Raw genomic sequence first — 23,968 nt, forward strand, 5'->3', positions numbered from 1 at the left:
AGGCTTCTCCTGTGTTTGATGTACCCTTGCTTGTTTTTCAATAATTAACCCATCTTTTGTTACAGGGGTCTTTCCTAACTATGAATGTATGAGAGTTGAGGAGAAATTATATTTTCTCTTCTATACCACTCACACCCACTTAGGAATAATCCCTCTTTATATCCCTATATCTGCTCTGAATTAGGATTCACTATTGCAAAAGTAAATCAACCTCCCGGCACATTGGTGAACACTGAATACTGATCAATAATTTCTTAGGAAGGTGGCTTTACATCAGGATACCATATGATAACAACTGCAACAGCCAGTGTCTCTCAGAAGGTGGCAGGAATCCAACTACTTAAGCTATCATTGAGCTTCCCAGGGTGAGTATTAGCAAAAAGCTGGCATACGAAGTGGAGCCAGGACTCAAATCCAGGCATTTCAATACAGGATGTGGACATTACAAGCTGTGTCTTAACCAGTGCATCAAAAACCTACCCACTAAAGATCCTTGTTTTAATCATACATCTTCTATCCCCTTTATCCATCCAGCTGTCTATTTTATGCCACTCTTGCCTTCCTATCTTATACAGAGCAGTTTAACTCCTAATCTACTTCTAATTTTCAGAGCCATTTGATAACCTCCTAGAACCAAGATTCATTTTTAGGACACATTCCCAAATGAGAGGATCAGAAACAAAAATGATGTCCTGTTACACAACAAACATAGATGTTATTATATTTATTTCTACCCATTCTGTTCCTCCATTCTTAGCCCTTTGGCCTTTGCTCTCAGGCTTGTCCCCCTCAAGATCACAAAGTGCCACAGCTCCATGTATCACTTCCTCTCCAGCAACATCCACAAACCAGAAGAGAGAATATCTTTTGGTTCCCTTTAAAAGGGTGATATACACTTTCTTTTAAAAGATTTATTTATTTATTTGAAAGTCAGAGTTACAGAGAAGAAGGGAAAGACTGGGAAAGAAAGAGGTCTTCCACCCACTGGTTCACTCCCCAGATTGCCACAATGGCCAGGGCTGGGCCAAGATGAAGCCAAGAACCAGGAGCTTCTTCTGGGTCTCCCATGTGTGTGGTAGGGATCCCAACACTTGGGCCATCCTCTGTTGCTTTTCTCAGGCCATTAGCAGGAAACTGGTTTGGAAGTAGAGCAGCCAGGACAGGAACTAGTGGTACCCAGATGGGATTCCAACATTGCAGGCAGTGGTTTTATGTGCTATGCCACGATGCTAGCCCTGATATACACTCTTTTAGCAGTTCTCAGTAGATTTTCTTCAAGCGGTAGAATTCAGAATTGTTTCATTTCTAAAACAGTCACTGGCAAGAAAAATAGAATTATCGCTATTGGCTTAATCCAGTTAAGATACAGCCGCCAGGTCTAGGAATAGGCTCAGCCATTCCTGATGCATGACCAATAATAATAATAATAAATTCTAAATGTTGTTAAGTGGAAAGAAGAGGAAACAAAGAAAAGCAACCAACATCAGATACAATACAAAACAGAAGAAATCCTGGGCAATAGAACCCTTGAGCTAAATATCACTTGCTATAGAGATGTGTGTGATTGAGGGGACCCAGGAAAGAGTGACTGAAAGAGCAAGTACTGGCAAGAGGGACGCATTCTAGAAAATGGAGACAGAACAAGCAAAAGCATATAGCCTAGTGAGAGAATGGAAAACTGCCGGCTATTTGCCAAGCTACAAAATAAAAAAAGACAGGATCTCTGAGCCAGCAAGTAAGCCAGGTTTCTCTGTGAGTACAACCTTATGCAACTAGAAGAGACAGATCAAATCTTCTTTAGATTTTTGTCAGAGAAATGTTCAGTAAATGACTAAAATTTCCCTAAAAAATTAAAAATAGAGCAAAGCCTCACAAATTTAGATACTTTAGTTTAGTTTTATTCTTAAATTTTTTTTTGTTTGAAAGGCACAGACAGAAAGATCTTTTATCTGCTGGTTCACTCCCCAAATCTCTGCAATAGCTGGAACTGGGCTTGGCCAAAGCCAGCAATCTAAAACTCAATCTGGGTTTCCCACATGGGTGGAAGGGACCCAAGTACTTAAGCCATCATTTGCTGTTTTCCAAAGTGTACCTCAGCAGGAAGCTGGAATAGGAAGTGGAGTCAGGACTTGAATCCAAGCATTCTGATATGGAATACAGGCATCTAAAATGATGTCTTCATCTCTATGCAAGTCAAGTTTTAGTAACAGTTTTAAACCAACCCTCTTATTTTCCCAGATCATCCCCTTTTATCAGCTAGTAGCCAAAGTTCCATATTCATTCTCTGTCTCTGTCTCTCTCTAGTACAGGGTCAGATCCTCTGGTAACCTGTATACACTAGACTGCTCACATCATGGAGTAGTTTGTGATAACATGGAAGCTGAAGGCATCTCATTATATGTGAGCCTATTTTCCTCTAAGGCATATTTATGTGAAGTTTCCTGGCATAGCTGAATTGTTCTTTTACTTCAAATCAATTTTTTTGACTGGGAAATTGGAGGTATCTTAGAGAAATTGTCAAGAGGAAGATGAGACTGCCCATCAGGAAAAGCGAGGCTGGTTCCTAATAGGCTGCCATTGAACAAATGAGCTCTTAAGGAATCTTATCTGTCTAAATATTCATGACCTCATGTGTGGTTTCCAACTGCCTTCCCCCCATACTTAAAAAGCTAATGTTTTGAGCTGTGATTATGATCCCAAATCCTCTGTTTCTAATAACCTCATATCTACTGACAGCATTCCATGAATGCCCTGATAGACAACTGCATGATTCCTGCATTAGAACCCAGGAAAGGGAGGGCCCATCTCCTCTGTGTTCCTGCCCTTGAATCTAGAAGGCATCTCTAAAAACTTGTAGCCTTCATCAATACTGGGTCTGGGGGCTGGCACTGTGGTGTAGCTGGTAAAGCTGCTACCTGTAGCACTAGTGTCCTATATGGGTGCCAGTTCGAGTCCCAGGTGCCCAACTTCCAATCCAGCTCCCTAATAATACTCCTGGGAAAGCACCAGCAGATGTCCCAAGTACTTGGGACCCTGCACTTACATGGGAGACCCAGATGAAGCTACTGAATTCTGGCTTCCACCTGGTCCAGCACTGGTTGCTGTGGCCATTTGGGAAGTGAACCAGTGGGTGGAAATATTCTCTTTCTTTCTTTCTTTCTCTCTCTCTCTCTCTCCCTCTCCCTGCCCCCTCCTTCTTTCTGTCTCTGTAACTCTGACTTTCAAATAAATAAATCTTTGGAAAAAAAAAAAAAAACACTAGTTCTGGATATCCCTCATCAGCTTCTAGACTCAATGCTTCACAAAGCCAAAAAACTACTTGTCAGTCTTGTAATGAAAGAGGAAATCAGTTTCCTGTACTAGTTAAAAGTTAAGGGTCCAACACTGTGGCACAGCGGGTAAAGCCTCAGCCTGCAGTGCCAGCATCCCATATGGGGGCTGGTTCAAGTCCCGGCTGCTCCACTTCCAATCCAGCTCTCTGCTATGGCCTGGGAAAGCAGTGGAAGATGGCCCAAGTCCTTGGGCACCTACACCCCCATGGGAGACCCAGAAGAAGCTCCTGGGTCTTGGCTTCAGATCAGCTGAGCTCTGGCCATTGTGACCATTTTGGGAGTGAACCAGTGATTGGAAGACATCTCTCTCTCTCTCTCTCTCTCTCTCTCTCTCTCTCTCTCCTTCCCTCCCTCTCTCCCTCCCTCCCTCCCTCTCTCCCTCCCTCCCCCACTCTCTCTACCTCTCTCTCTCTCTCTCCCCTTCCTTCTCTCCCTCCCTCTCTCCTTCTGCCTCTCTGTAACTCTTTCAAATAAAATAAATAAATCTTAGGGAAAAAAAATTAGGTAGGGATAAAAACAATGATGAAGAGGCTGGGAATCAGGCATGTTATATAAGCTCCCCTAAACAGACAAATTCTATTTACCAGTTGCAGACAAAGCAATGATTGAGTAATACCAAGATGGAAGAGTTAGCTCTTTTCTGGTGGGGGATCAAGAATCATTGTTTTGACTATGGTAAGGCTGGTTAATATTGGAATTCGGAACCAAAATGTCATGTATACCAAAGGCAGTCTCTTAGTTTATATATTAAATGTATCACAAAAAAGTCTGTTAAAGGCCTAGTGCCCAGGGTGGTATTACTGGGAGGTGAAGGAACCCTTAAAGGTGAGGCTTACTGGGAGAGCCATAGGTCTTTGGGGCTGTGCCCTTGAAAGGTAGTCCTCCTAAGAGGGTTGCTATGACAACCTGAGTTTGGGCCCAACCATGCTCTCTGTTTCCTGGATCACCATGTAATCCTTCTTCCTCCACACACTCTCTGCCACCTACCATTCACCATCTCCTGTGGAACCCTCAACAGAGGCATAGCTTATGCCATGTAATTTAGACTTCGGACCTCCAAAATTATAAGCTAAATAAGACTCTTCTCTCAAAGTTAGTAGTTTTGGGGATTTTGTCATAGTAATACAAAGCCTACTATAGCAGTATTAATATGCTGAAACTAATTAATAGTATATCCAAATCACTCCAACTAACATTACAATTGCATCTGAGAATAGGAAAGATAGGTTTAAAGAAATTATTTCCAAGGTCCCCCCAAGTGAAGTAAAAATGCATAATCACTGAAATATTCTAGTTCAATAAAGAGAAGACGCAGATGAAAACATGTTCATAGCTCATATCTGCCAAAGAGAATGAACTACCACGCACTTTAAAATCCTTCGTGCCATGTGGGAATAAGTGCAATAAAGCCCAGCACAGCTTGTCTCCACCATGAAATAAAATGATCATCTGCTTTTCTATCATTTACTTCACACAGAGGGCTCACACCAATAAAACGATGATTTTATAGAGCTATGAGAGAAGACAAAACCCATAAAACATACTGTACACTTTCATAGCTCGAAGAAACATCTTTCAGAAAGGTGAACCCAATATTTACAAACAAGCCCATCTCTCTTTTTTCAGACTGATTTTTTCACAGTATGCTAATTATCCAAGTATCTGGAGGTCAGATTCCAGCAAAAATCTAATGACCTAGCATAATCACTGTGACCAGAATTTCCTTATTGGGAGGAAAGTGTTCTAAACACTGTTGTCTGATGCCTGCTGAGTAGAGGCAACACTGACCTGGCCATACAGTCTATCATCACTCCCCTATCCTAGTCAATAAAACAGTAGGAAATAGGTTGGGACCAGAAATTCTAAGCCCCCACCCCACCCCAAATACACAAACAACCTTTCTTCAGCAATCAGCCTTCACTAAGGGGGCTTCTTTTGCTGAATCTGATCTTTTGGCCTCTGAACTCTGTTCAATTGGATGGAATTCATTTAGCAACACTATAATCCAGGTACTAGAGACATAAAGAGACCCTCCAAAGCTTGAGTAGTAGAGAAAGACAACCCAATATATCTTTCCATGTAAGCTATTATGAGTAAATAGAAGCTGTGCTGGAGAAAGTGGATGAGGTTAACCCTGTTGGAGAGTGCTAGGATTGTAAATACATGGAAGGCTTCCCAGAGGAGCTATGCTTCAACACAATTGAAATGATTTATTATGATTAGGTTAAATACTAACATTTCACATATGTTAATGTAAAATAAACTAGTTCATTTTAATTTTTGAACATTTACTTTCTTTTTATTTGAAAGGCAGAGAGACATAGAAAGAGACAGAGGCAGGCAGACAGACAGAGAGATATCTTCCAGAGCCAGCTACAGAGATTACTATTACAACATATATATAAAAAACTTAATTTAGGGGTCAGAGCCTGGGCACAGTGGGTTAAGCCACCTGCAGCACTCACATCCCATATGGGCACCAGTTTTGAGATCCCGCTGCTCCATTTCTGATCCAACTCTCTATTAATGGCCTGGGAATGTAGAGAAGGATGACTCAAGTCTTTGGGCCTCTGTGCCCACAGGGGAAACCCCTAGAAGCAGCTCCTGGATCCTGACTTCAGGCTGGCCCAGACTCAGCCATTGCAGCCATTTGGGGAGTGAACAAGCAAATGGAAGATCTCTCCCTCTCTCTCTCTCTCTCCTTCTAACTTTGCCTTTCAAACAAATAAAATTAAAAAACAAAATCTAATTTTAAAAAAATCATGTAATGAAAAGAATTATAGTAAAATTATTCTAATAGTGATCTTCATGTAATGAAGCATAAACAAGTGGAGTCAGTATGGAATTGTGGAAAGAATACAGACATGAGGAGGTCTTGTTCCATCAGGGTCATCTTCAGCATGTCAACTGCTTATTCCAGATTCCTTTTTTTTTTTTTTTCTGGTGAAGCATCAAGGAGTCATGCTAGGCCAACACTTGTCCAAATATGTTTGAAAAACTTGAGCCCCACAAAATGATGCATTGGAAAATAAATGAATTTGTGGGCAAATAATCTTGGGAAACACAATATAGTTGCTTCTTGGAGACTCTAACCCACAAAGGCATTTTAAAGGGTATTTATTTAATCTGTCTCATAAATGTAATGGACCTTGTGCTCTCTTCCCCATTTTTTCTTCTTTGAACTCATTGGCAGTTCTCTAAACTGTTCTGTGGAAAATATATGGAAATACTATCATAAGATAATTTCTAATATGAATATTCTAAGATTCCTTCAAATATAACACTCCACAGCAATATCCACACAACCGGTCAAACATGGATAGACTGAGGAATGTATATGCTTAAATTATTTCCAGGATTTTTTCTTCAGCATTGTGAAATAACTTCATGAGAAGTCATTTAATATGAGGTTATGACTGTCATTTCAGAAATAAAATTCTCATAAAATGAATGATAGTTTCAAAGCACAGCCTGGATCTGCAGAATTGTTGTATCTGAAATGCTTTTATGTAGCACAAGCCACATAACATGTAAATGCCTTCTTTACTGAAAAGGAATAAGCACACACACACATTCACAGAGAGGCAGTGCCACAGTGCCAGTCAGTGTTCTAACAAAGAACAGAACTAAATCAGCCATACTTCCTAGGCAAACAGCAAATCTCCCCCTTCTGATAAAAACAAACCTGGGTAAAGAAAACGAAACATATTATTTCATAACTTACAACTCATTTTCCTATGAGTTTATCAACAGAGCTGGCAATGGCCTCTATCAATGCCACAATGCGGAAAACACTCAGAACCACAGAAAAGAGAACCTGATTAAAATGCAGTCTGTAAGAAGTGTCCGTCATAGATCATTAAGTGCCAAGAGGAGCTCTCTCTTTAATGTCCTGCAAACTGTGGGAGCAGATGCTGTTATTGGCTCAGCAGAGTCCTTCAGGAAACATAAACATAAAATAGTACTTATTCAAGAATGTTTAGGGGTCTCGTGGTAGCAGAGGGAGAACAGGTCTTCAAAGCATATCTACAAAGATAAGGCACAAGAGAGGAGTCTGAATTTATGACAGTCATCAATGTAGAAGAATCTGGAGACCTTGACATCATTATCAACAACTCTATGTAGATCTTTCCTATGTGGGTAGTATTTATTGGTCAACTTACATTCATTAATCCCAATTCTTCCAATTAAAATTACATGAAAAATATAACCCGACAGATTTTATATTCTGTGGGGGTTTGTCTTCCCAAATCATCGCCACAGCCAAGAAACAAAGAAAAGTATCCCTGTCCAGGCCAATTTAAAAACAAACAGCCATCTGCCACCAACAAGAAAACTTCTTTTGCCATGGAACAAAGATACTATTTCAAGGCCATCGTGGAGCACCTGCTACAATAAAGGATTAAAAAAAAATACATCACCTCCACAGACCACAGAGCTCACAAAGTACAAATGTTGTCCACTTTGTTAGGACTTAACTAACTCATCTTTTCTCCAGATCCACAGGCATACAACTGACTTGAAAATTATATTTCCCCAGGGCCCACGCTGTGGGTTAGCGGGTAAAGCTGTGGCCTGCAGAGGCAGCATCTCTTATGGGAACTGGTTCGGGTCCCAGCTGCTCCACTTTCGAGCCAGCTCTCTGCTATGGCCTGGGAAAGCAGTGGAAGATGGCCCAAGTATTTGGGCCCCTGTACCCGTGTGGGAAATCCAGAAGAAGCTCCTGGCTCCTGGCTGCAGATCAGCACAGCTCCGGCCTTTACGGCCATCTGGGGAGTGAACCCGCCAGTGGAAGATCTCTCTTTCTCTCTCTCTGCCTCTGCCTCTCTGTAACTCTGCCTTTCAAATAAATAAATAAATCTTTGAAAAAAGAAAAGGATACTTTCTCTAAATTTTATCTCTCTGGTTAAAAGAATAATGTACATCCAGTCCTCAGCGATATTAGAGCAAACCAATCTGGAAAGCCAGCAGATAGATAAAAATATATGAAACAGAAAAGAAATTGCTAGGTTGTTACCGACTACAAACTACAAACTGAAAAGCAGAAAAAAATAAAAGAAACCAAGCTTACCTGCTCTTCCTTGCATCCCACACCAGGAGGCACTATGGAACCAACTAATGAGAGACACCAGTTAAGGTTCACTAGTCTCAGAATGTAGTCCTCTTTTTGGCCAAGGAAATTCACCATAAGTGAATTCTAAGATCAAAAAACTCCTTGTTTAGGATCCATTGAAATAAATACATATTTAGGGTTAATTATGGTTAACATCTATAGGCATTAGGGGATATTTGAGTTATTTTTAAATTTCTTAAAATGAATTATACTTTTCTTCAAAAGGAACAAGAGAGAAATTATGCTCTTAAACGAAAGAAATGATCCTGAGTGACACTGTGTTGTAGAGGGTACCAGTGGTGCTGGTATCCCATGTGGGCACCAGTTCGAGTCCTGAGTCCTGGATGCTCCACTTCCAATCCAGCTCCCTGTTAATGTGTCTAGGAAAGCTGCAGAGGATGGCCCAAGTCCTTAGGCCCCTGTACCTACATGGAAAACACAGAGGAAGCTCCTGGCTCCTGGCTTCAGATCTGCTCAGCTCCGGCCATTGCAGCCATTTGCGGAGTGAACCAGAAGATGAAAGATATCTCTCTCTCTCTCTCTCTCTCTCTCTCTCTCTCTCTCTCTCTCTCTCCTCCTCTGTAACTCTTTCAAATAAATAAATAGGGAAGGGAAGGGAAGGGAAGGGAAGGGAAGGGAAGGGAAGGGAAGGGAAGGGAAGGGAAGGGAATGTTTGTATCAGTACTGCTGCAAATACAGCTTTGTTAAACTTTGTTTCATATCTTTGTGAAGCAAATGGTTAAGAATGATATACTACTATAGTTTTAATAATCTGTAATTATTTTAAAATTTGCTATATGTGAGTATAATGGACATCTTTTCATCTGATTAGTGTTTACAACCTTTGCCTATATTCTTGAATTCTTCATTTAGTGAAGCATTAAGCCTCTGACTATAATGTAAATTTAAAATGTTATCTCAAAAATTAGAGAGAGAGAGAGAGAGAAGGAAGGGATTTAGGGAAAGGGAAGTATCATAATATTCTTAGAATCATTATCAGCCGGCGCCTTGGCTCACTTGGCTAATCCTCCGCCAGCACCCCAGGTTCTAGTCCCGGTTGGGGTGCCAGATTCTGTCCTGGTTGCTCCTCTTCCAGTCCAGCTCTCTGCTGTGGCCCGGGAAGGCAGTGGAGGATGGCCCAAGTGCTTGGGCCCTGCACTCGCGTGGGAGACCAGGAGAAAGCACCTGGCTCCTGGTTTCGGATCAGCGCAGCCCACCGGCCACTTGGGGAGTGAACCAACGGAAAAAGGAAGACCTTTCTTTCTGTCTCTCTCTCTCATTGTCTAAATCTCCCTGTCAAAAAAAAAAAAAAAAAGAATCATTATCTATGGGCACTGGCTCTGTGGCATAGCAAGACACCAGCATCCCATATGGGTTGGAGTCCCATCTGCTCCACTTCGATCCAGCTCCCTGCTAATATTCCTGGAGAAAGCAGCAGAAGATGGCTCAAGTGCTTAGGCCCCTGCCACTCCGAGTGGAGTTCCTGGCTCCTGGCTTCAGCCTGGACCAGTCCTGGCCATTTGGGGAATGAACAAGCATTTCTCTCTCTCTCTCTCTCTCTCTCTCTCTCTTTCTCTCTCTCTCTCTCTGAAACTCTGACTTTCAAATAAATAAAAGAACTATATCTATGAAACACATTGAATCTCTTCACATTAACATGAGAATTGAAAACAAATTTTCTGGTGTGCGCCACAGCTCAATAGGCTAATCCTCCGCCTGCGGCGCCGGCACACTGGGTTCTAGTCCTGGTCAGGGCGCCGGATTCTGTCCCGGTTGCTCCTCTTCCAGTCCAGCCCTCTGCTTTGACCTAGGAGTACAGTGGAGGATGGCCCAGGTCCTTGAGCCCTGCACCACATGGGAGACCAGGAGAAGCACCTGGCTCCTGGCTGCAGCGCGCTGGCCACAGCAGCCATTAGGGGGTTAGCCAACGGAAAAAGGAAGACCTTTCTCTCTGTCCCTCTCTCTCACTGTCCACTCTGCCTGTCAAAAAAAGAAAAAAGAAAGAAAGAAAACAAATTTTTTCCCAAAAGGACAAATACTGTAAGTTCTCCCTCATCTGCGCTAACTGATAGAGTACTAAAAGGTAATCTATAGAAGTGAAATTGACACTTTGAAATGTGATGACTTTAAACAGCCCTGTCTTGACTGTTATGGAACAGGTTTTTTTTATACTATTTGTTGAATTCTTTACTTAGTATAGGGTTAATCTTATGTGTAAAATGTTAACTGAAAATAGATCTTAGTAAAAAAATAAGAATGAGAATAGGAGAGGGAGGAGGAAGAAGGGTGGGAGTGTGGCTGGGAGGCTGAGTAGGGTGGTAAGAATTGCTGTGTTTCTGAGTTTGTATTTTTGACATGCATAAAGTTTGTATACCAAAATAAATCAAATTTTGTTATATTTTATAATGTTCAAATAATTTGATCCTTTTCGAAGGGGGACAGAACATGTCATCCAAAAATATGCTATGTGACATTAAAATTATTTTGAGATAAAGGCATTTGAGTATCTGAAATCTTGTATCTGACAAAAAGCAAAGCCTTGCAAAAACTTAATCATCATGTACTCCCTCCCCAAGAGCAATTCTAAGCTTCTCAGGGACTAGGAGCAAATTAGATACCATACTAAAGAAGACACTGTCACAGGACTAGCAAATTTCCAATCTATTCTCCTAAGAACCCATTCATTTTTCTAAAATGTCATTTGTTTTTCCATTAGTGCCTTTTCCACCCCCTTCATTTATTAAGATGGCATATAAGCCCCAAATTCTAACCACTCTTTTGAGTTATTTATCACTGAGTACTCTAGTCTGTACTTTGCAAATGTAAACAAAGGATGTTTTTCTGTTGCTAATCTTTTGTCAGTGTAATCCACACACACCTATTCACTAATCCTGAGTGGGTATAGAAAAGCTTTGTTCCTCCCCCACATTTTTCAGACCAGGCTTCAATTTGATTTTGGGTACACACAGAGACTTCTCAACAAGATGAACATGTACAGGTTTAAAATCTTTTATGTGCCCCCTCAAATCCATTCATCTATTGGCCATATTGTTGGCATCATATGGCCTTGAATAAGCATCTGGAGTCTCAGATGAGGAAAATTGAAAAATTAGGATAACTGCCTCTGAGCCCAAAGTTAAGGCACAAGTTCACCTAGGAGTGGACTGGCTGATTATGTGGACTGTCACTTGAATGGAAATTCCTCCAGTGATGCAGATATAACACAGGCATGCATCCATTATCCTGGAGGAAGATGTAACAGGATTCTGTGGGGTTTAGTGAAGATAGCGCTCCAACTAAGACTCATTTGGATTCAGTACTCAGGAAGAGGGTGTGTTGATCACTCTGCTTAAGAATTCCCAAGACTAGGGCTGGCACTGTGGCATAAGGAGTAATGCCACCAATTGTAGCACTGGCATCCCACATGGGCACCAGTTCACATCCTGGCTGCTTCACTTCTGATCCAGGTCCCTGCTAATGTGCCTTGAAAGCAGTGGAAGATGGCCCAAGTGCTTGGACCCCTACCCTCATGTGGGAGACCTGGATGAAGCTCCTGGCTCCCAGATTTGGTCTGCCGAGACCTGGCCATTGTGGCCATTTGGGGAGTGAACCAGTGCATGGAAGAGTCTCTCTCTCTCTCTCCATCCCCACTCTGTAACTCTGACTTTTAAATAAAATAATCTTAAAAAAAAATTACAAAACTGTGGGGAGGGCAGGGGCAGATGACTACTGAAGCTATGCTAAACTGAGTGGATCCGGGTGTCTTAAGACAGTAGTCCACTGGTCAGAAACGATGTCAAAAGCCTCCAAGTGGAACAACTGCAAGGGAACAAGGATTTTGGGTGGGCTGAAGTTCAGGCTCAATTGAAACGCAAAATGCAGAGGCTGACCTTGAAACATAAAGGGACCAAGCCTAGAGACCTTCTAAAGCCATTGCCATAGCATCAGGCTACAGAGTTAAGCATGTGAATGAAACCTGGGAGTCCAGCCCAGAGCATGAACAGCAGCCTTTGCAAGTCTCTGTCCTAGGAAGGACATCACTAAAGAAATGGACAAGACTCTACCACACTGACCCAGATAGCCAGCAGGTTAACTGATTGACAGCATCCAAAACAGCTCAGGGACTGGCTGAACATCTCACCTTGCCCTCCACCTCCTGCATGCAAGCACCAAAGCTTCAATACAAGGGTTCTTGGATGACTGGGAAAGACTGAAGAAAACCAAACTGGGTGATACACAATTTCTTACCAAAGAAGGTATGAGAAGATGAAGAGTATAAAGTGATACTCCCCCAAGCTCATAAAACAGCTCATAGCAATTACAGAAAGAAAAAACATTTGTATTATTTGGGTTAACAAACATATATCTAATAACTACTCATTTATATAAGATTGCTAATCATTTGTAAATGCTGAAAACCAACAGTCATAACCATATTACCCACCCCCAGTCCATGTGAGGTAGAAAAAAAGAAGGGGAGCCACTGATTTGAGAAAAATATAAGTATGTTTTCTTTTGGGGAATATGGAGGTGTCAGTTTCATCATCCTCAGCAGGAGGAAAAAATAAGAAGAAAAATAATCTGAATTATATGTTTCGCCTTAAAGGTTATTTTCACAGCACATGGCACCATTTTCTAACATCTTTAATCTTAAAAATCTTAAAAATTCCCTTTGTTTAAATATTGCTTCCAAGGCCAGATTTCTATTAGCAGAAAACAACTAGTTAGTGACAGTTATAAATATCAACAAAAATATACTTATAGCACAGAAAAGCAACACTGGAAGTCTACTGAATGTTTCCCATGTAATGCTTCCAGAATCTGGAGGGCAAAGGGTATATTTTTTCCCCTTCTTCCTGAGCCTCCTTAATTAAATATAATGATATGCACTCACTAGGATTGTTATAATCACTAGGATTATAAACAAAATAAGGCTACAGAGATCAATTTTAATAGCATAAAGGGGGTAATAAATGTACAGTCTTATTTAATACAGTTATATAAGGGCAGGCATTTGGCTCAACAGTTAAGACATTGCTTTGGATGCCTACGTCTCATATCAAAATGCATGGTTTGGGTCCTATCTCTGCTTTCAAACAAGTTACCTACTAATGCACATCCTGGGAGGCAGCAGGTGATGGCCCAAGTACTTGGGTCTCTATCACCCACATGGCAGACACCCTGATCAGCTTCTGAACTCCTGACTTTGGCCTGATCCAGTCTTGGCTGTTGCAGGCATTTGGGAAGTGAACCAGCAATTGGAAGATCTCTGTTCCTTTATCTCTCTGAGTCTCTCTACTTCAAGTAAAAGTGGAAAATAAATACATTTTTAAAAGAAATTCTCTTTAAAAAAGTGAACTATTTTTTCAAATGCTTTCTCTGCATCTATTGAGAAATCACATGGTTTTTATTTTTCAATTTGTTAATGTGATGCATCATATTTATTGACTTGCATATGTTGAACCATCTCTGTATACCAGGAATAAATTCCACTTGATTTGGGTGAATGATCTTTCTAATGGGCTGTTTGATTTGATTAGCTAATATTTTGTTGAGGATTTTTGCATCTATGTTCATCAGGGATATTGGTTCTCTTTCTTTGTTGTATCTTTTTCTGGTTTTGAAATGAAGGTGAGTTGGCTTCATAGAAGGAGTTTGGGAGTATTCCCTTCCTTTCAATTGTTTTTAATAGTTTTAGAAGAACTGAAATTAGTTCTTTTTTAAAAGTCTGGTAGAATTCTGCAGTGAAGCCATCTGGTCCTGGGCTTTTCTTTGTTAGCAGGGTCTTTATTACTGATTCAATCTCCATCTTCATTATTGGTCTGTTTCATTTTTCAATGTCTTCATGCCTCAATTTTAGTAGACTGTATGTGTCTAGGAATCTATCCATTACTTATAGATTTTCAAATTTGTTGTCAAATAGCTACTTGTAGTAATTCCTGGTGATTCTCTTTATGTATGTGGTTCCTGTTGTTATATCTCCCATATGATTATCTCAATAGATGCAGAGACAGCACTTGATAAAATACAAAATCTTTTCATGATAGAAACCTTAAGCAAATTGGGTATAGAAGGAACATTCCTCAACACAATCAAGTCAACATATGACAAACCCCCAGCCAGCATTACACTGAATGGGGAAAAGTTGGGAGCATTTTCACTAAGATCTGGAAACAGACAAGGATGTCCACTTTTACCATTGCTATTCAATACAGTTATGGAAGATTTAGCAGAGCCATCAGACGAAAAAAGAAATCAAAGGGATATAAATAGGAAAGGAGTAAGTCAAATTATCCCTGTTTGCAGACGACATGATTCTATATACAGGGGAACCAAAAGACTCCAATAAGAAACTACTTTTTTACATTGATTTTTTTTATTTGACAGGTAGAGTCATAGATAGTGAGAGAGAGAAACAGAGATAAAGGTCTTCCTTCTGTTGGTTCACTCCCCAGATGGCTGCTATGGCTGGTGCTGCACCCATCTGAATGCCAATGCCGCAGGCAGAGGATTAACCTAGTGAGCCATGGTGCAGGCCCCAGAAACTACTTGAACTCATAAAAGAGTTGGTAAAGTGGCAGGATATAATATAAACACACAAATATCAATAGCCTTTTTTTTCCACAGGCAGAATTGGACAGAGAGAGAGAGAGAAAGATCTTCCTTCAGTTGGTTCACCCCCAAAATGGCCACTACGGCAGGCGCACTGCGCCAATCCAAAGCCAGGAGCAGGTGCTTCCTCCTGGTCTCCCACGCGGGTGCAAGGCCCAAGCACTTGGGCCATCCTCCACTGCCTTCCCGGGCCACAGCAGAGAGCTAGACTGGAAGAGGAGCAACCAGGACAGAATCTGGCGCCCAAACCAGGACTAGAACCCGGGGTGCCAGCGCCACAGAGGATTAGCCAAGTGAGCCTACACAGAGACTGCCAATGGCTGAGATATAACTTGTAAGTTCAGTCCCATTCACATTAGCCTCAAAAAATTTCTATATACCTTGGAATAAATTTAACCAAGGAGGTAAAAGATCTCTATTATGAAAATTATAAAACATTAAAGAAAGAAATAGAAGAAGACACAAAAAAATGGAAAAATCTTCCATGTCCGTGGATTGGAAGAATCCATATCATCAAAATGTCCATAGTACTGAAAGCTATTTACAGATTCAATGCTATACTAATTAAAATGCCAACAAAATTCTTCTCAGATCTAGAAAAAAAAAATGCTAAAATTCATATGGAAACACAAGAGACCCCAAATCACTAAAGCAATATTCAAAAACTAAAACAAAGCTGGAGGCATCACAATACCAGATTTCAATACATAGTACAGGGCAGCTATAATCAAAACAGCCTGGTACTGGCACAAAAATAGATATGTAGACCAATGGAACAGAATTGAATCCTCAGAAATCAATCCACTGGAGCAAGGACAGTCTCTTCAACAAATGGTACTAGGAAAAGTGGATCTTTGCATGCAGAAGTATGAAGACCCTTACCTGACATCTTATACAAAAATCAACTGAAAATGGATTAAAGATCTAAATCTATGACCTGATACCATCAAATATGGAGAACTAGAGAAGAGCATTGGAGAAACTCTTCAGGACATTGACATAGACAGATTTCTTGGAAAAGACACCAGAAGCACAGGCAAAATAAACAAATGTTGCTACATCAATTAAGAAGCTTCTGCACCACAAAGGAAACACTTAATAAAGTCAAAGGCAACTGACAGAAAGGAAAAAATATTCGCAAAGTATGCAACTGATAAAGATTAATATCTAGAATCCATAAGGAGCTCAAGAAAATCAACCACATAAAACAAACAATCTAGTTAATAACTGGGCAAAAGACTTGAGCAGGCATTTTTCAAAAGAGGAAATTCAAATGTCCAACAGACACATGAAAATTTCTTAGGATCACTAGCCATCAGGGAAATGCAAATTAAAATCACAATGAGTTTTCACCTCAGCCCAGTTCGAATGGCTCTAATATAGAAATTAAAAAACAATAAATTCTGGCAGGGATGTGGGAGAAAAGGTTCTCTAATCCACAATGGTAGAAATGTAAATGAGTATAGCCATTGTGGAAGACAGTATGGAGATTCCTCAGAAAGCTGAAATTAGATCTACCATAGGACTTAGCAATGCCACTCCTAGGAATCTACCCAAAGGCAATGAAATCAGGATATGAAAGTTATCTGTACCCCTAGGTTTATTGCAGCTTTCCCATCTTAAGTAACAAGGGTTAATCTCCTCATTCTGGTACAGGAGAGGAGATAAATTTATGTCCTACTTTCAGAGATAAAGCAGAAGAGCAGAAAAATATGCTTATACCTGCTTTTTCTAAATTGTCTTCAGCTTAAAATAATCAACAAGCCATAATGATATAATTTGCAGTGGCATATCCTGGTACCTTTCAATATCATTAATCTTTTCATTTTACTAGGATGGAAATTATAAGATTATTTTGGATGACATATAAATTATATAGCCCACAAAAATATGTCTATAAGGCCTTGAAGTATTCTCAGAGAAAGAGATTATAGGCAAAAAAGAGATGGAGACTCCTCTCCTGGAATTTTATTTCATCAACAGTACCAAGTTCTACCTCGCTTATTTTTTTAAGATTTGTTTTGCAAGTTGGAGTTACACAGAGAGAGGGAGAGAGACAGAGAGACAAAGAGAGAGAGAGAGACAGAGAAACAAAGAGAGAGAGAGACAGAGAGAGAGAGATTTTCCACCCACTGGTTCACTCCCCATTTTGCCACAATGGCCAGGGCCAGTTCTGGGCCAGGCTGAAGCCAAGAGCTTATTCTAAGTCTTCCACGTGGGTGTCAGGGGCCCAGGTACTTGAGCTACCATATACTACTTTCCAGGCCATTATCAGGGAGATGGATCAGAAGTGGAACAGCCAGGACATGAAATGGCATCTATATTGGATGCCAACACCACAGGCAATGACTTTACTGGCTATACCACAACACTGGCCCCAAGTTTACTTTTATATGAAAGGAAATAGTATCTGAAGAGAATGTCGTGAATATAATCAACCATTATCAGCTCTGTACGTTTGGATAATTTACTGAAGCTCTGCTGTACTCTTTAGGGTTGCTAAATGGCTCCTCATGCTCCTTTACACTGTGGTCCCTATGGTGAACAGACCCAGCCTTAGCTCTCTCAGCTAATTCCAAATTCACAAAGGAGACAAGTGCTTGGCCTAGCTCATCTTTTCATGTGAAGCTATAGATCTTGGGAAAATTGTGCTTACATCATGGATTCTCTGACACAGTCTATTGCAACTGAAATGGAAGAAGATGAGGTCATTTTTAAAAATTGCTGTTTAGCAAGAGCAGAGAAAATTTCAACAGAAGAGGGGGTGAGGAGGGAAGGCAACGAGCCATAGCCCTTGGCTAACATTTTTAACATTTTGAATAAAATTATCTCTCTTAGCACTGCAGCTAGAATAAACTTTTCTAAGATTTGTCACTTTTTAATACTAAACAAACTTTGAGGTATATTTTCTTTGTAACACTAAAAAAAAAAGTTCCATAAATTTCAAATGCAGAAAGAAAAGTCAAAAAGACTCAAACAAGCCTGTTTAAATTTTTTTTCTCATTTATTTATTTGAGAGGCAGAGATAAAGAGAGAGAGAGAGATAGTTGGTCAGAGAGAGAGAGCTCCCATCTACTGGTCCACTCCCCAAATACCTGCAACCACAGGAGCTAAACCAGGACAGAGCTAGGAGTCAGAAATGGAATCCAGGTTTCCCACATGAGCGGCAGGGACCCAATCACCTGAGCCATCACTACTGCCTACTAGGGTAGCCTTGGCAGGAAACGCAGTCAGAAGCTATAGGCAGGTATCAAACTCTGGCACTACAATATGGGACATGGGCATCCTGACTGATATCTTAACTGCTAAGCAAAATGTCTGCCTGGTTAGATGGATTTTGAGAACATCAGTCAATTCAGAGTCTTCTAATATGAGATCAGATGAAACAAAGAAACCACCAAGACAGTCACTGGGACTTTTTTTTAATCTATCCACTAATTTATAATCCATCTCTTGTAGTTGACTGTCGCTCCCCCTCTTCGTGGAGGAGCAACACAGGACCCTGCGCTGTTCTTTCGTCTGCTCGGCCCTCCCCGGGTTTGCTGCTGGTTCTTCCCGGGTTGGCTACTATCCCTTCCACCTCCGTGGAAGGGCAGTTCCCCCTGCCACATTCCCCACTTCCGCAGGGGAGCGGCACACCGCCGGCCGGCTTTCTCGGGGGCTACACAGGTGTTCCTTCAGCTAGATGTTCCCCTTAGATGTTCCTGGTGCATGCCATCTCTCTCCTCCTTTATAGTCCTCCTCCGCCAATCCCAACTCGGCTGCCCACACGCCGAGTACGCTGCTCTCCTCCAATCAGGAGCAAGTCCTACAGTTTATTAGTTGAACTGGAGGCAGCTGTGCGGAAGCTGTTTACTTCTCTCCCAGCGCCATATTGTGGGAGAGCAGATGCATAGAATAAGTCTTAATTCCAGTAACTCAGTCTAGTCCGGTTTGCTCCCCACAGATCCCCCTTTCTTTTTATTTTTGGCGTTGATACGCGCCTGTCTTCGGTGTCCCGCGGCACACACTCTGCTCTACTTGCTAGAGTTGCCACAGGTTCTTAAAAGTCCTAATCAGGCAAACCGAATCTGGGTCCTCTCTTCGCCATGTTGTGAGGAGGTTTTTAGGCGCTGATGCGTGCCTGTGTTCGGTGACCTGTGGCTCATACTCTGGTCGAGCCACCTGCTGGCGCTTACCGCCTCAATCAGGCAGACCGAATCCAAGCTTTCTCATTGCCGTATTGTGGGGGAGACTTATTAGTGTTGGTTCGTGCCTATCTTCGGTGACCTGCAGCTCATACTCTGGTCGAGCTGCTTGCTGGTGCTTACCGCCTTAATCAGGCAGACCGAATCCAAGCTTTCTCATTGCCATGTTGAGGGGAGGCCTTTCTATTTCTCTATTTCTCTATCTCCGGGCATTCCTATTTCTCCCATTTTACTTCTATCTTCCAGCATTCCTATTTCTCTCATCTTACTTCTAAACTTCTGTTTCTCTTATCCCCGCAGCTTCCCGCTGCCCGCCCCGAGGCTACTTCTCGGCGGCTTCCCGGCTGAGCCGCTTCAGCCCGCGCCTCTCTCATCTGCGCAGCTTCCCGGCTTTGCGCGGCTTGGCTTCGCGCGCTCCGCGGTCTCCACGCCCTTCGCGTCTGCACCACGGCCTCGCGCCAGCCCCGTGTTCCCTATGTACTTGAGCCCCGCACGCTCTGTCTGCGCGCGGCAGCCTCCACGAGTCACACAGCGTAGCTTACGTGTCCGCCACTAGCATTCAATCTAAGTTCCCCGGGCTAGCCTGGCGAATTCAACCCAGCATACGTCTCCGCCCCACGGTTTGGCTTCCCGTCCTCTGCTCCCCGGGCTAATCAGACGGATCCCAATCTGGCCTACATTTCAGCTTCTGGTTTCAACTTTTCGCCCCCTATTCCCGGGCTAACTTGAGAATCCCAAAGTGGCTTTCGTTTCAGCCTCGGCCTGCCCCCCGCGGCTTCAATTTCCCTAACACTTTTCTCTACCCGGTATGTTTCCCTAAGTTTTCTTCCAACAATATTCCTCCCTCATTTCTCCTGGCCTCTCCCCACAGTCTGCATCTGAGTCTGTTTGTTCTAGCTTTCACTTTCGCTTTCGACCTTAGAGATTTCTCCCAGCTTCCCCCCGTAGTCCGTAGTCCGTATCTGAGTCTATGCCTAGGCTTTCAATAGCTTCTTCCGGCACCCTTTTCGTCCGGCTTTTCCCTAGGCTGTTTGCTAGTCTCTCTCTCCGAAATTTTCCCAGTTCTTCCCGTTTCTTCCCTCCTAATTTCATATCCGTCCTAGGTTTCCTATCCGAGTCAGGTTTCCTATCCGAGTCACGGCACCATTATGTCGCTCCCCCTCTTCGTGGAGGAACGACACTAAGCCCTGCCTAGGCTTCATATCCGAGTCACGGCACCATTATGTCGCTCCCCCTCTTCGTGGAGGAGCAACACAGGACCCTGCGCTGTTCTTTCGTCTGCTCGGCCCTCCCCGGGTTTGCTGCTGGTTCTTCCCGGGTTGGCTACTATCCCTTCCACCTCTGTGGAAGGGCAGTTCCCCCTGGCCGCATTCCCCACTTCCGCAGGGGAGCGGCACACCGCCGGCCGGCTTTCTCGGGGGCTGCACAGGTGTTCCTTCAGCTAGATGTTCCCCTTAGATGTTCCTGGTGCATGCCGTCTCTCTCCTCCTTTATAGTCCTCCTCCGCCAATCCCAACTCGGCTGCCCACACGCCGAGTATGCTGCTCTCCTCCAATCAGGAGCAAGTCCTACAGTTTATTAGTTGAACTGGAGGCAGCTGTGCGGAAGCTGTTTACTTCTCTCCCAGCGCCATATTGTGGGAGAGCAGATGCATAGAATAAGTCTTAATTCCAGTAACTCAGTCTAGTCCGGTTTGCTCCCCACAGTTGACAGCAAGTAAGGGGAGTTCCACAGTAGCTAAGGCCTTAGACCTTGATTACATTCGATGTTACCTAGTTGATAAGTACTCAGTAAATGTCAAGTACACTGTTGAATCAATGCCTTGGTTTTCTACTACACTGGTAAAGTAAGCAGTGTTAGCTAACAAGATGAGGCCTAATGCAAAATATTTTTTAAAAGGTGACAACACAAACAGGAAAGTTTTTGACTGGGCAAGGACTGGCCAGGTGAGAAGAGTCACCTCCGGGAATGTAAGCAAAGATAGGAGGTGTGGCCTTGTTTGGATTTTTCTTAGTGTGAATGAACTGACCAAAGAATGTCACTTCCAAAAAGAAAGAGTTTTCCTCAGTTCCTCAGTAACATGGTTTCTTGAAACCTCGCAGCAGCCTCCAGGCGTGTAGTCAAAACCAGCCCAGACAACTTAGCCTTCTGGGGAGCAGGATGCTCCCCATTATCTGAGCCAGGGATTGCAGCAGATTCCATCCTCATACCCTATCATTTCTTTTCCCTTGTCCCTTAGCCATTCCCCCTTATCCCTTCCTCTTCACTGTCTCCTATGGGACCCTTCTACCACTGGTGAGCATGGGGGTGAAGTGTGCTTCTAAAGTCAGCTTGTCTTGAGTCTCACCTTGGCACTCTCACTTTACCTGTCTATGTAAGAAGTTATTTAACCTCCCTATGCCTTGATGTTCTCATTAGCAAAATGGGAGAAAAATTGTTCCAATCTCTGCTTTTTTTAAGATAATTTATTTGAGAGGTAGAGTTACAGAGAGAAGAGATAGAGAGAAAGGTCTGGTTTACCAGACCTTTACCAGTGAATCCGCTGGTTCACTCCCCAAATGGCCACAATGGCCGAAGCTGAGCCGATCCGAAGCCAGGAGCTTCTTCTGGGTCCCCCAGGAGGATACAGGGACCCAAGCACCTGGGCCATCTTCCACTGATTCCATGGATTCTTTTCTGAATCCATCTCTTTGCAGATGGTACATCTCTTGCAGATGTACCAACAGAAACCCACATGAGCTTCTAACATTTTTTTTTCATCTCATTTGCCTCAAAGTCAAACTTTATTAGATATATGACACTCTTTCCAAGTTATTGCAGGAGACAGCTGTATTAACTTGCTTCACCACTACATTGCATAGATTACCATCCTTCCACCTTCATCCATACCCTAATATATCCTCTTCCCAGCCTATAAAAACTATCGTCATTGGGGCCAGTGCTGTAGCATAGCAGGTAAAGCAGCAACCTGCAGTGCTGGCATCCCATATGGATGCAGGTTTGAGCCCTGGCTGCTCCTCTTCCAATCCAGCTCTCCGCTATGGCCTGGGAAAGCAGTAGAAGATCCAAGCGGTTGGGTCCCTGCACCCACACAGGAGATCTAGAAGAAGCTCCTGGCTCCTGATTCCTGGCTTAGGATTAGCCCAGCTTCGGCTGTTACAGCCATCTGGAGAGTGAACCAGAAGATGGAAGCTCTCTCTCCCTCTGCATCTGCCTCTGCCTCTCTGTAACTCTGCGTTTCAAATAAATAAATAAATAAATCTTAAAAAAAAAAAAACTACTGTCTATGAGAGTATTTTAGGCATGGAAAGCCAAGACACTCTGGGGAAAAAAAAAAAAAAGAAGAAGACCTAAATGAAAGATCTCTGCAAGTGAGATCCCAGTAGAAAGAACGGGCCATCAAAGAAGGAGGTACCTTTCTCTGAAGGGAGGAGAGAACTTCCACATTGACTATGACCTTGTCTAAATAAGATCGAAGTCAGCAAACTCAAAAGGCTTCCATAGCCTTGGCAACTCATGACTAGAGCCTAGGGAGATTCCTGATGCCATAAACAAGAGTGTCAAATTGTTAAGTCAACAACAGGAGTCACTGTGTACTTACTCCTCATGTAGGATCTCTGTCCTTAATGTGTGGTCCAATGTGAAGTATTGCTATAACTAGTACTGAAACAGTATTTTACATTTTATGTTCAGTGTGGGTGCAAACTGATGAAATCTTTACTTAATATATACTACTAAATCGATCTTCTGTATATAAAGAGAATTGAAAATGAATCTTGATGTGAATGGAATGGGAGAGGGTGCGGGAGATGGGAGGGGTGCAGGTGGGAGGGAAGTTATTGGGGGGGGGGAAGCCATTGTAATCCATAAACTATACTTTGGAAATTTATATTTACTAAATAAAAGTTAAAAAAAAACTACCATGATCAATTTTGTCTTCTCTCACTTTTATTAAATCCTTCCCTCCCAGTTATATACTTTTTTAACTGGTTTTTAAACATGCCCAAACTAGAAAAGGCAAGAACAACAACACCACTTCCTGGAGTCATATCTGTCAAGCAAGATCCCCAGTGCTTTCATCTTTACCTCATAAAAACAAACTTCTCAAAAGATGTTTCTCTATAACTCATCATCCCACTTTCTTTCCTCTCTTTTTCACCATAACACATTCTAGTCTTACCTGAGCCTCCAATGCTGCACACTTCTTATTTATTTAAAGATTTATTTATTTATTTGAAAGGTAGAAATATAGAGAAAAAGGGAGAGAGAGAGAGAGTGAAAGAATCTTCCATCCACTGGTTCACTCTTCAAATGGCAGCAACAGCAAGGGCTGGGTCAGGCCGAAGACAGGAGCCAGGAGCCTACTTCAGGTCTCTCATGGGCTGCAAGGGCCCAAATACCTGGGCCATCTTCTGCTGTTTTCCCAAGTACATTAGCAGAAAGTTAGATTAGAATTGGAGCAGCCAAGACTTGAATCAGCACCCAGCACTGCAGGGAGAGGCTTAACCTTCTATGCCACAGCGTTAAGTCCCTACACATTTTTTTTAAAAAATTCTAATTTTATTAGGATTAAATTCAACACAGCTGACACTGTGTTATATCCTGAAATGCTGTATTCTTTGTTTCCATAGTACAGCCCTCTTCTACTTTTTCTCTTCCCTATCTGCCTCTTCACTGTCTGCTTTATAGCTTCCTCTCTTCTGTCACAAATACTACAGATCTTC

At 42.3% G+C, this 23,968-nt stretch overlaps 1 protein-coding gene across 14 annotated transcripts in view; it reads right to left on the bottom strand.

Annotated features, from left to right (window-relative positions):
* LOC149128148 (uncharacterized) overlaps positions 1-23,968 on the bottom strand; it is a 60,108-nt gene that overhangs the window by 25,367 nt on the left and 10,773 nt on the right. For 2 of the 14 annotated variants that reach the window (XM_089326545.1, XM_089326544.1), the window contains exon 3: positions 8,404-8,529. The exons of 10 other annotated variants lie outside the window; for them this stretch is intronic. In XM_089326545.1, coding sequence (XP_089182671.1) covers positions 8,404-8,529 — 126 coding nt within the window. Of the gene's footprint in view, positions 1-1,199; positions 1,318-8,403; positions 8,530-23,968 lie in introns of those variants that run through there. 2 more of the 14 variants (XM_089326549.1, XM_089326548.1) reach the window with 2 other exon arrangements.

The sequence above is a fragment of the Oryctolagus cuniculus genome, chromosome 2, assembly GCF_051225735.1.
Source record: "Oryctolagus cuniculus isolate XC-2025 breed Fujian yellow rabbit chromosome 2, ASM5122573v1, whole genome shotgun sequence".
NCBI classification, from domain to species: Eukaryota; Metazoa; Chordata; class Mammalia; order Lagomorpha; family Leporidae; genus Oryctolagus; species Oryctolagus cuniculus.